The sequence below is a fragment of the Rhinoraja longicauda genome, chromosome 14 (genome assembly GCF_053455715.1).
Source record: "Rhinoraja longicauda isolate Sanriku21f chromosome 14, sRhiLon1.1, whole genome shotgun sequence".
NCBI classification, from domain to species: domain Eukaryota; kingdom Metazoa; phylum Chordata; class Chondrichthyes; order Rajiformes; family Arhynchobatidae; genus Rhinoraja; species Rhinoraja longicauda.
The window spans coordinates 30467468-30481300 of record NC_135966.1 but is presented as its reverse complement, the minus strand read 5'-3'; the positions used below and the strand labels follow the sequence as shown (position 1 = coordinate 30481300).

At 40.2% G+C, this 13833-nt stretch overlaps 1 protein-coding gene across 4 annotated transcripts in view; it reads right to left on the bottom strand.

Moving 5' to 3' along the window:
- Positions 1-13427, bottom strand: part of LOC144600165 (drebrin-like) — a 134277-nt gene extending 120850 nt beyond the window's left edge. For all 4 annotated transcript variants that reach the window (XM_078411640.1, XM_078411643.1, XM_078411641.1 and 1 more), the window contains exon 1: positions 13252-13427. In XM_078411640.1, the coding sequence (XP_078267766.1) occupies positions 13252-13349 (98 nt within the window). In that variant the 5' untranslated portion in view covers positions 13350-13427. The remainder of the gene's footprint in view (positions 1-13251) is intronic.
- Between the last annotated feature and the right edge of the window lie 406 nt (positions 13428-13833).

Genomic DNA, 13833 nt, shown 5'->3' with positions numbered 1-13833 from the left:
TAAAGATACTGCCTTACAGCTTCAGCTGCCTGGGTCCAATCTGTGGAGTTTGTATATTCTCCCTGTGACCACATGGGTTTCCACCCAAATCCCAAAGATGGGCAGTTTGGTAAGTTAATTGACCTTTGTAGATTGCACCTGGTATGCAGATGACTGGTAGAAACTGGGAGGAGTTAAGAATATTGGGAGAATTAAAAAGGGATTAGTGTATGATTCGTGTAAATGGTTGCAATGGTCAGCATGGGTTTAGTGGACCAAAGAGCATTTCTATGACTGATGCCAGAATGCAATGGTAAAATAAAATACAGATTGTTAAATTAACTTATGGAATAACAGGAGATGGTATCTGCAGTAGCACTGATTAAAACAAAATATCGATGTGGTGACATTTCTTAATTATATTCCTGAAAATAATCAAGATTTATAAAGTATTTATAGAGAACATTACCATCACGAATCTATATTTTTAACTAGTGAAAACATACGTAGGCCAGTTTTATACATCTCTTGAGAAAATAATTTTACTGTGAGACTGTAGCTGAAATGGCAAATGACATTTGTCATGCTGAGAGCATTATCCAGCTGATAGAATATGGAATGGCTTCCCCTCTACTTTGCATGAGAATCAGCAAAAGGAGCAAAGTGCACAGTTGGAATTTGGCTCCTCATTACAGCACCATTATTTGCTTTGGATCTGCAGTTGTATAATGTCTTAATGACCTCCTTTCATATTTGGAAATCATCCCATCAGGATTTTCAGTCAAGCCACCAAAGCAGATGAAGTATTGATTAATCACTGACAGCAATTCCAGAGACAATTCAATGATGATTAAATATCCAATGACTGCTAGTAGCACAAAATATAAAAATATAATACCAGCTAATTGGATGCAAGGGTTAGTGTTTCTTATGTTTAGCATTAAAATGCACAATGTCACCACAAACTATGCGAGTGAATTTGTGTCACATGCATATGGCATTGCAAGAAAAATGGCTACTCGGACTCACTTTTTACTAATGTGTGGATAAATGCCTTTCTTGATTACATAGCAAACACCTGGTACCAGTGGGTCCCGAGACTCTGTTTTCATCACCACCTCGGCGTGCGTAGCAGCTTTAGTTCTGCACACTGCTTTTGATATTCTGTTGCACTCAGTTATGACTAAAACATTTAAAACCATATGCACAGATGCATGGACGGGTAAGGTTTAGACAGATATGAATCAAACAGGAGCAAATGGGATTAGCTTAGATGGGTGCTTGGATGGCATGGATGAGTTGGGCCGAAAGGTCTGTTTCCATGCTATAACTATGATTGAGAAAGAATGTTGTTGCATTTTTGCAACCAAAAACAGCTGGAGATCTCACACAGTTAAACGTTTAAAATAGATTAAGGAAAAGATAAGATTTAACAACAAAGTTTTTATTACAAGGCAATATGCTCACCCCCCAGATGCAGAGGGTGATGATAGTGATTCACATGGAAAGACCTCATTGCTAGGCCAATTAAAACACTCATCCATCAGAAGTTCTTGGAATCAAAATGTATTGGTAATTATAGAGGTTTGAATAACGACAAGGCTCTTCCGGCTCTTCTTAATAATTTAAAACTGAATAAAAATCCCCAAGTGCATTAGTGTCAGCTGTCGTGCAGTTGGCAGCAGTCTCACCTGATTCAGAATTCCTGGTTCAACTTCCAATCCAAAGACTTAAACACAAAAATTGAGTCTGACACTCTGGTGTAATAACGAGGATGTGTTACACCAAAATATTTAACTGAGGCAGATATTGTAAAAGGTTCCTTCAGAAAATGGGGACATGGATTTAAAGTATTAGAATCAAGTTCAATGTTCAAATATGAATGCAACACATTTGCAAGGAAAAAAAAAAGGCAAAATAACTGCACTGTTGAAAGTAACACAAAGGACACAGCAAGGTCATTTAGTCCATCAAACCCTGTTGGTTTAATGAAAGATCAATCCAGCCAGCCTCACTTCACTCATGCTCTACCTAAAAGTCTCATTTTCATTTCTTTCAAGTACTTAGTAAGTGCCCTTTTGAACAGCACAAATGAATGTGCCCACTACTAATGTATGCTACACCCTAACCACAGTATGTGAAAATATATTCCTCATGTCACTTTTGGTTATTTCAAATGAACTGTTACTTTTAATGATTTATGAACAAACTGCCCTAAATCTGTTTTCCTTTACTTCCAATTTATGTTGTTTTTCTCCATCCTATCAAATGTAACACACACATTTTTCCACATTGAATTTCAGGCCATGTGTCCACCCAATCTAGCAGTGTGTTTATATTTTCCTAGAAGTCTATTATTATCTTCCTAATAGTTCATTATGCTTTCAACCTTTTGTCATCTAAATTTTGCAAATTATGCCCTCTACAAATCATTACTTCATTGAGTTTCTTGGGGAAGTGACGAAGGTGATCAATGAGGGTAGGGCGGTAGATGTTGTCTCCATGAGCTTTAGCGAGGTATTTGATAAAGTCCTCCATGGTAGACTATATGATTAAAAAATGTACAAGATTAGTAGGTTGTACGGATTTAGAACTATATTATTAATAGAAGACAGAGTTGTGGTGGAAGGATAATATTCAGGATGGAGGTCTGTGACCAGTGGAGTTTCGCAGGGATCTGTACTGGGACCGCTGTTATTTGTGATTGTAAATTATTTGGATATATACGTAGAAGGGTTGATTAGTAAGTTGAGAGTCAGGACGTCATGCTGCAGCTTTGTAGCAGTTTGGTTAGGCAGCATTTGGAGCACTGCATGCAGCTCTGGTTGCCCCATTACAGGAAGGTTGTGGAGGCTTTGGACTTGGTGCAGAGGAGGTTTACCAGAATGATGTCTGGATTAGGGGTTATTAACTACAAGGAGAGGTTGGACAGACTGAGATTGTTTTTCAGGAATGCCAGATGTTGCGGGAGACCTAATAGAATTATAAAAAATTATGAACTTTCTAATTATGAAAAATTAGACAGTCTGAATCTTTTTCCCCATGGTGAAAAAAAATCAAATACCAGAGGGCACAGCTTTAGGGTGAGAGGGGCAAAGTTTAAAGGAGATGTGCAGGGCAAGTTTTGTTTTACACAGAGGGTGGCAAGTGCCTAGAATGCACTTCTGTGGTTGGTGGTGGAAGCAGATATATTAGTGGCATTTAAAAGACTTTTGGATAGGCATATGGATATGCACGAAATGGAGGAATATGGGTTATGTGCAGGGTGATGAGTAATGGTCATGGCATCATTTTCGGCACAGATATTGTTGGCCGCAGGGCCTGTTCTTATGCTCTACTTTATGATCTACGTTCTATTAACATCTGTTAAGAACAGTATTGTCCCTTGTACCCAACCATGGAGAACTCAGTTGAATACCTCCCACCAGTCTGAAAAAAAACTGTTCATTAATCCTCCTTCAACTAGTTTTATAGCTATACCTGATTATTCCATGAAAATTAATCTTAATGATTAACCACATACACTACAACCTACTCCGTTACCTCATCGAAAATATCTTGTTAAGCACAATTTGACAAAATCCATATTTTCTGATCAGTCCCCACTTGTTCTAGTTTCTAAGAGCCTCCACTATCAAGGTTAAAATGACTGGCCTATGTTTGGTGTGTTTATCCTTGCACCATTTTAAAAATATGTATGTAATATTTACAATTCTCCATTCATATGTCACCAACCCAAATACACAGGATTATCGCATGTGATGCCCACCATTCACTCACCCGTCATGGGTGCAACATGCAGCACTCAGCAATCCTGTTGAAAGCACCAGTCAATACGCGATTGTCAACCATTGACATGTGAAGGAAGTCACATGACTAAACCCCACAAGAAATGATAATGTCAACCATCTCCCCAAAAATCATAAATCCTTCATTATAAAGCCCGTCTTAAAAATATTATAAATGATTTGATCCAGAAACTGTTGACTGCAAAAGGTGTTCCAACACAACAAAACCTGAGTTAGGTCATTTGACTGAAACTCCTCCAGCTATGCACAAGTTCTGTGTTTAATGCCCGAGCAACGTTTATACACATCAGCTGATATTGATCCTCAACTTTGTTTAGGTCAATGTTAAATGCAGACGGGTTTCCGCTGGGGCTGATATTTGAAACTGAGAGTTGTATTGAGCCATGCGATGTTTGCAGATCCTGAGAACAGGACAGAAAAGGCATCAGCTCAGACAATGAGCTACTGCCTCATATCTCATGGACGAGAGCTGAGCCATGTTAGACTCCAGTGCTTACTTTGAATACAATAAAACAGTTAAGAAACTTTGATTAGTTCAGAAGGTAAAAAATGACTGCCCCATTGCATCCAGGAGGCTCTCTTGTTTGGTTTTACAGCTGCAAGTGATGTCATTTGGAAGTAGTGCCTAATTACTTTCTCGATGTAAGTGCGTCATCTCAACTCGAGTTTCAGCTGAAAATATATTAGTAGTGCCCATTTTGATACACTCAGCATATGTATTTAGGGGGAGTGTGTTAATTAACATTAACGACTGACTGATTTGACATGGATTTCAATTGCACTTTACAATTGAGGCTCAAAATGTCCTGTATTTCAAAAACACCAAAGTGCATGCTAGAATCTGTGTACTGAGCCAATTTAACGACACAATCACGGATAGGTGGTTTAACTGCTATTATAGTTTATCATTTAACTTACTTTTGAATGTTATGTTTGCAGCACAGATGTTATCCTACTGGGTGGATACCTGTACCTACTGTTGCAGTTCACAAGTCCAGGTTTGCCAAAGAATTCCAAGGCATCCAGGATGGTTTAGGGACATTAGGGACTTACCACTCTTTGTGTAAAAGGATTTGCCTCGCACATCTCCATTAAACTTTCCCACTGCAGATGCTGGTTTACATGGAAGATAGACACAAAATGCTGGAGTAACTCAGTGGGGCAGGCAGCATCTCTGGAGAGAAGGAGTTGGTGACATTTTCAGGTTGAGGCCCTTCGAAGTTGTGACCTCCAAAATGCTCTTCCACCATAACACCTGGCCAGAGTTATTTATCAAGGCAAGGTCCAGTATGGTCTCTCCTCGAGTCAGACTACATACAGTTAAACCTTCTTGGATACACCCAACAAATTCTGCCCCATCTAATCTCCTTGCACCGAGTAATTCCCAGGCAATATAATGGAAGTTAAAATCACCCACTACAGCAACCCATTGTACATCTTATGAACAAACTCCAGCTACTGTTAAAACAATTGGAGTTCTCTGACCAAATGCCAGGTATGTACTATAAAATATCAGCATAACCTAATTGAACCAATATTTTGAATAATTATAGAGAATGAATTAATCAGATTTTCAAAATTTCACCAAAAATCTAAAATACAAGATTAAATAAAGTACACAAGGGAAAATAGTAACAGGACATACCATGAAATGATAAAGTCACAGCTGACTGGTATTCAAACTGCAACTAACTACATTAGTCTGACGTCACATTATATTATTACCTAACAAAAATGATGGATCTCAGACGGAAAATTGTTAATTGAAAATTACCTGTTTCTTTGTGTGGAAATATATTGCATATTTTTAGCATCTTTTTCCATGAGGTCCAAGCCAGCTTTCTTCCAAGAAGGTCTCGACCCAAAACATCACCCATCCCTTCACTCCAGAAATGCTGCCTGTCCAGCTGAGTTACTCCAGCATTTTGTGTCTACCTCCAGAAAGGTTTGGTTCCAATTTTTTTTATGTTCTCTTCTCCGAGACTAACCCAGCAGAAAGGTTACAATGTACGCAATTGTAGTGTTTTAAATGTTTAAATAAATTAACCCGAACAGTGACACCTTTATCTAATTGCCCCATTCAACTGATCCAAACCCCAAAGATGCAAACTCATGTTTATTTCCTACTCTCCCATAACCCTGTACTCTTATTTTCCCATCTCCAGCCTCTATCCTCCAGACATCATCTCCTCTCTGCTGGCAATGCAGAGGTCATTTGTTTATATAACATATGCCTCTATCACACTTGACGTGCAACAGAATTCCATTACCAGAAGGCCTCACTCGGTGTGCGTGTGAATGCTAATAAATGTTGCTTTAACATGGTAAAAGTTCAACCTCAATATAAAATAAACCCTTTAATATGACCCTGTCCAACATTTGAATAAATTCCCAAAAATTCCATGATGTTCTTCAGACATAATCTCCCTTTATCAACCATTGTGTTTCCTATTCCGTTCTATCACATGGCTCCAAGTGCTGAACTGTTATGCCTTTAATAATGGATTCCAATTACTTCCCAAATTGAGCTATTTGATTAACAAAACTATAAGAAATTGGAAGATGGCAATCATTAAACTGTGAGATTCGGAATTTTCCAATCCAAGAAAAGTACAGAGATCAAAGGAGCATTTGGAAGACTGAAACATTTCAAACGTTCCTCAATTACTTTCTTTGAAACCTTAGCTTGGAAACTGTCAAGTACAGAGGATCTATCGGGGTTTAGTGCCTTTTTTAATTAAAATAGTTACTAGCTTATTTTAACTTTCCAGTCCAAGCTCCGGTCACAGAGTCATGAAGTAATACACCACAATCAGGCACAACTCGTCCAGTCTGACCAAGATTCTCCATCTATGTTGGTCCTATTTGCACACATTTGGTCAACATCCCTCCAAACTTTTCCTATCCATCTATCCAAATGTTTTTTAAATGTAGTTATTGCACCTGACTCAGCTACTTCCTCTGGCAATTTGTTCCATATAACCTTCACCCTCAAGTGAAAAAGTTGCCAGTCAGATTCCTATTAAATCTCTCCCCTCATACCTTAAAACTATACCCTCTAGTTCTAGATTATCCTATCCTGGGAAAAAATACACTGCATTCACCCTAACTACTCTCCTCGTGATTTTATACACCTTGATAAAAGCACCTCTCAGCCTCCTGCACTCAAAGGAATAAACTATTTGATTCATTCTTAGTATCTGTAAAGATTTCAGATATATTATCCACTTCCTTTACTCAAAGACAGATAAGAAATTTGTTCCGTTACCTACTTTTCATTTTCAATATTACAGGAACTTTTTTTTTTTAAAGAACCTAAAGTTATCATTTTTTAAGTGCAGGAATATTGCCAGAATTACTTCAGAACACTGAAACACCAATAAGATCATAAGACTTGAGTAGAATTAGGCCATTCAGCCCAACGAGTCAACTCTACCATCCAATCACAGCTGATTTATTTTTCCCTCTCAACCCCATTCTCCTGTCTTACCTCCATAACCTTTGACACACCTCCTAATCAAGATCCTCCACTTTAAACATACCCAATATCTTGGCTTCCACAGCCATCTGCGGCAATGAACTGCACAGCTTCTCCACCCTCAGGCCAAAAGATATTCCTTTACACTCTTAAAGGTATGTCCTTTTATTCTGAGGCTGTGCCCTCTGGTTTTAGACTATCCCATTACTGGAAACATCCTTTCCACATCTACTCTATCTAAGACCATTATTATTCGGTAGCTTGACTCAGTACAGCCCCAGAGCCTTCAAACACTCCTCATACTGTTAACCCAATCATCCCCAGGATTATTCTTGTAAACCTCCTCTGGATCCTCTCCAAAACTAGCACATTGTTCATCAGATACGAGAACCAAAATTGCTCACAATATTTCAAATGTGGCCTTACCAGTGTCTTATAAAGCCACAACATTACATCCTTGCTTTTATATTCTAGCCCCCTCAGTATTGCATTTGCCTTCCTTACTACAGACTCAAGCTGCAAATTAACCTATTGCGAATCCTGCACTGCACTCCCAAGTTCCTTAGCACCTCCGATATCTGAATCCTCTCCCCATTTAGAAATTGATTGATTGATACTTCATTGTCCCGTGTACTCAGTACAGTGAGATTCTTTGTTTGCATACAGAACAAATACACAGGAGTCGCCACATAAAGGGCGCAGACAAAGTGCCAAAATGATTCAATATCGTGCCTCTTCCTTCTTTCCTCCCACCCTCCCGGGTCCCTCTTTGTTCTCAGCACCATCAATTCCCTTATCCAGATCATCAACATATAATGTGAAAAGTAGCAACTCCACCCCTGCAGAACACCACTCGTCACCGGCAGCCAACCGAAACCAATCACCTGGCCGGGCTCATTTTCCAACACAAGGTCCAGTATGTTCACTTCTAATGGTGATGCTTATTGCTCCAAGACGGCGGCATCTTGAATGCACTCAGAATATATTACTTTTCTAATTTGAGTTGCTCCACTAATTTAAGAATTAAAATTCCATCTTTGCCACATCCCAAATCAATTGGGACATTTTTTAAGAGAAAGTGTTAATTGAAAAGAGGCACCAAGAAAAATGGGAATAGAGGGAATGCAAAAAATGGGTAGGACCGAGACCAAAGAAGGAATGTGAAAGAAAAGCGCAAAGCATTAATGAAATAAAGCAGATTAACGAGATGCAAAAGAAGCAAGAAAAGGTACAATTAATATGGACGCAAATCTGTTCAGCACAAATTGTCAAGCTTTGAAGTGATTATTACATTTAAGTGGCTTCTATCTGCTTTGGTTACCTAGGTTGATTCAAAATTATTCCCCATGGCTGAAAATCAGTATGGATGGTGATGAAAGAAAATTCAGTGGGTAGCATAAGCAGCAGCATGGCAGGGAGCGAGGAAGGACAGTCGTATTGAATTGCAGTTATGTTAATGCGAAAGTCCTGACGGGCAAGGCAGATGAACTCAAGAGGGTGGATAGGTACGGGAGACTGGATTGTTGTAGCCATTACAGAAACCCAACTAAGACGGAGACAGGCCAGGCAGCTTACTGTTCCAAGGTACATATGCTACAGGAGAGATAGAGATGGGGGTAAAAGAGGAGGGCTTGTTGCTGAATTGATCAAGGAGAATGTCATAGCAATAGTCTCAAATGACATTACTGATGGCTTATTCTGTGAGGTTATATGGGTGAAGCTGAGAAAAAAAAAAGGGGGGGGGGGATGTTCACCTTGTTGGGAATGTACTACAGGCCCCCAAATAGTTAATGGGAATTAAAACAGGAAAATATGCCAGGAGATTGCATACAGATTCAAGACTAATAAAGTTGTTATCGCAGGGGATTTTAATTTTCCCAATATAGACAAGGACTGTCATAGTACAAAGGCATAGACGGGGAGGAATTTGTCAAATGTTTAGTTTAAAGATACAGCATGGAAAGAGACCCTTCGGCCTACCGGGTCCGCGGCGACCAGCGATCCCCGCACATTAACACTATCCTACACCCATTAGAGACAATTTTTACATTTACCAAGCCAATTAACCTACAAACCTGTATGTCTTTGGGATGTTCAGGAAAATGTGTTTAGAAAAGGCCCAAATAGAAGGAAAAAAGTTTGATTTACTCTTATGAAATTGGGAAGGGCAGTGACTGAAGTGTTAATGGGTGAGCCTTTTGGGACCAATGACCAGTGTTCTTTTAGCTTTAAGTTAGTTATGGATAATGACATGGCGGGCCCACGTGTTAAAATTCTGAAATGGGGCAAGGCCAATCTTGATGGTATTGGACCAGAACTTGCTCAAGTCAATTGGAAAATGTTGTTTGCAGACAAGGAATGAGTGGAAAGTGGGATGCTTTTAAAAGTGTGATGACCACAGTTCAGGTTATGTGTATTCCTGTTAGAGTTACGGGCAAGGTAGTTGGGCATGAGGAAGCTTGGATGACAAAAGAAAGGGAAACTCTAGTCAGTAAAAAGGAGGATTCATGGGACAGGTATAGGAAGTTGGGATCAAGTATATCCCTGGAGGAGTTCCAGGAACTGAGGAGCATACTTAAGATGGAAATCAAGAGGGCAAAAGGGAGGCAGCAGATAGCTCTGGCACATAATTTAGAGGGGAATCCAGAGTTTTATGGGAAATCTGGGAGAGATTTTAGGTACATTAAGGAAAAGGTGACTAGAAAGAGAATGGGGTCTCTCAGAAACCAGTGATCATCTTTGTGTGGAGCTGCAGGAGATGGTCAAGTTCCTCTATGAGTATTTCTCCTCTGTTTTTACCATGGAGAAAGACAAAGACTGGGAAACTTGAGATAGTTAATGGGTGTCTTGAAGACAATCACCATTATGGTTGAGGAGATCCTAAGGCATACAAAGATAAACAAATCTCCCAGGCTTGATAAGATATATCCAAGGACACTGTGGGCAGCTAGAGAAGAAATTGCAGGTGCCCTGTCTGAGATCTAAGAATCCACATTAGATACAGGTGAAGTGCCAGAAGACAGGAGAGTGGCTAATGTGCCTCTTTTCATGAGGGGCTGCAAGGAAAAGCCTGGGAAGTATAGACCAGTGAGCCTAACATCTGTGGTAGGCAAAGTTACTGGAGAGTATTCTGAGGGACAAGATATATTTTCATTTGGGTCAAAATTGGCTGATATGGGATAGTTAGTTGGTTTTGTATATTGGAGTTCGTGTCTCATAAATCTGATTTTGAAGTAGAAGCAAAAAGGTTGAGGAAAACTTAGATGTTGTCCAGATGGACCAGCAAAGCATTTGATAAAGTTCCACATGGTAGGCTGTGCTGGAAGAATAGATTGCATGGAATCCAGGGTGAGCTAGTAGATGGGATAGCAAATTTGCTTCATGGTAGGAAGCAGTGGGTGATTTTAGAAGGTTGTTTTCGGACTGGAGACCTGTGACGAGTCGTGTGCCTCAGGAATTAGTGCTGGACCCATTGCAATTTGAGGTTTATATCAAAGATCTGGATGAAAATATTGACAACGTGATTAATAAGTATGCAGATGACACTAAAGTGGGTGGCATCATAGATGGTTATCAAAATTTACAGCAGGATCTTGATCAATTGGGCAAACGAGCTGAGGAATGGTTAAAGGAGTTTAATGCAGATAAGTGCAGGGTGTTGCATGTTGGGAAGTCAAATCAGAGTAGGACCTTCACCATGAATGGCAGGGCTCTGGGGAGTGTTGTAGTGAAGATGGATCTAGGATTGCAGCTTCATAGTTCCTTGAAAGTGGTGTCACAGGCAGATAGGGTGGTCAAAGTGGTTTTTGGTACATAGCCTTCATCAATCAGGTATTGAGTATACTAGTTGGGATGTTATGTTACAGTTGTACAAGACGTTGGTAAGCCCATATTTGCAGTATCATGTTCCATCACCCTCCTATGGGAAAGTTGTAAAGCTAGAAAGAGTTCAGAGAAGTGTTATGAGGATGTGCCAGAATTTGAGGACCCGAGCTCTAGGGGTTGGTTGGGCAGGATAGGATTTTATTCCTTGGAGTGCAGGACAAGGAGTGTTCTTATGGAGGTGTACAAGATCATGAGAGGAGTAGGGTATATGTATAGAGTATTTTACTCAGAGTATGGGAATCATGAACAAGAGGACATAGGTTTAAGGTTAGAGGGGGAAAATCTAATAGGAACCCGAGGGGTAACTTTTCCCCACCAAGAGTGGTGGGTATATAGATTGAGTGCCAGAGGAAGTAGTTGAGACACATATTATAACATTTAAAATACATTCAGACATTTGCATGGGTAGGAAAGGGTTAGAGGGCTATTGGCTAAATATGGGCAGGAGACGAGTGTAGATTGGGCATCTTGGTCAGCATGGGAAAGTTGGGCCTGAGGGCACATTCCATATGACTCTGACTCATGTAAGTATCAGCAAAACACAAACGTCAAAAGTGGTAATAAATGGAAAAGGCCTGTACATCAGGCTCATTGGATAATATTGAATACCATCAAATCTAGAAATAGATTTGATTTGCTTCGACTCAAGGATTTTGTCCAGTCCTTTTATTGGATTTCTTTTAAAATGATGTAGCTTTGAATAGATAAAGAAAAATCCTATTAACATAGGGATTAAGAACATCCAGAACTATAATATGAAAGTTCAATACTGGAGCACTTTCCTGTGTTTTTTTTTTTTTAAACATCGCTCCCGGAAAGAAACTGCAAACCACACTGCTACCAAAACAATTTCCATATCATTTAAACATTGCTGAAAAACACATGCACAACACACAATGCCATAATTTTTTTTTATAACATTCACTTCAGACCGACTAGATTGCCAAGGCAACGAGTGATGCATATGCAATCTTATTTTACAAATGAAATTCAGAAAATTTGAACAAAAGGCTTGAAGTATAATTCAAAAACATTTGCTAATTACATCCCCTCCCCTCCCTTCCCCGTGTGCCGTTATAATCAATCACACCAACTGCATTATTCGTCACAGATCACAGAGGGGATGGTCAATAAAATAACCATTATCATCGTATAACTCCATAAAATGAACAAGATTGCATTTGTCATCGCATAGGGCACACAAAGCATTGGTCACACTGCACAGATGTTCAGGCACCTAAATAAGCCCAACGAAATGTGTGTGGGTGGTGGTGATAAAGAGAGGGGGGGGAGGAGAGAGAGAGAGACAGAGAAGAGACATAAATTGCGGCTTGATTTGCATCTGATGAGTTGCATTGTCCTTTCAGCCCGCGTTACAATGTAACAAAGGCAGAGATTTGGGCTTCACCGATTGCCACCTCTCCGTAAGCGCAAGGCGTTGGGGGTGCAGAGATTTGTCCATCACACAACACCCTTTAGCGGCTCAAATTCTTCGACATAGCAACTTCAGTCCACAAACACTGGGCAAACCAGGCGCCCCAGGTACTAACGTCGTCCTCTGCTCTGCCACCAGCAGCGATCACTTAGTGCAGTGCACGCACCATTTAATATTTTACAACCATAACAATTAAAATTTGAATCGAAATATGTTTTCAGTAAATATAAACAATCCATTCTCGCATGTGAGACAACATAATTAACTGCAGGTTTTTCATGGTTATATTTAGCAACGAAATCTCAAGGGTACAGAGGACGATTCCGACACATCATTAGTTAAGAAATCAAATCCATTATATAATAACCATAATTTGAGTTGATTTAAATATGAATATTTAGTAACGCATACAGCACGTACAATTTAGTACCAAATAAAATGTATATTCATGTGTTGCATCATGATAACTCCTCGCATCCGAGGGTGTCCTATTGTTCGCCCGGAGCGAGGCGCTCGTGCATTTCCCTGGTCTACAATACCCAGAGCCAGGATCTGCTATGATTTACCATCTGCATCCCTCCATCTTCATCTCTATCCCCAACCCCCGCTCCACTGCTAAGCCCCTGTCCTCCAATCCCGCCGGCTCTGAGCCGATATGCTCTTACCAGTCGGTGGAGGTCTTTTCGTTGATGACATCCTCGTAGGCTATGAGTAAAGCGAGCCTGTTATTACTAAGGTTCAGCGCCATGGTCCCTGCTCCCATTGAGATCTTTCCCCGGCTCCGAAACTGCAGCTGCGCTCGCTCGGAAACTGAACAAAGACTCCTCCCGCACTGCGCCGGGTCCTAGTGCCTGGGATGGTATCCGCCCCACACTGAAATTGAACAAAGACTCCTCCTTTACTGCGAGGGGTCCTAGTGCCAGCACCGTACCTGCCCAGTCTCAAACTGAACAAAGGCCCTCCAGCCACTTCACACACCGACTATTAATAGCTTGACATCCCGCCCCTTCGAAAAAGTAATCACGACTCCTCATCAATAGGTCAAGTCAAGTCAATTTTATTTGTATAGCACATTTAAAAACAACCCACGTTGACCAAAGTGCTGTACATCTGATTAGGTACTAAGGAAAAAGTGATTCTAATCCTTGCAATTCCCCACCATTAAACTGAACAAAATTTATCATATTCCTGTTCTTATACTGGACTGGTCAAATTTCACAGGGTCCTAGTGCCTTCAATTGTATCCA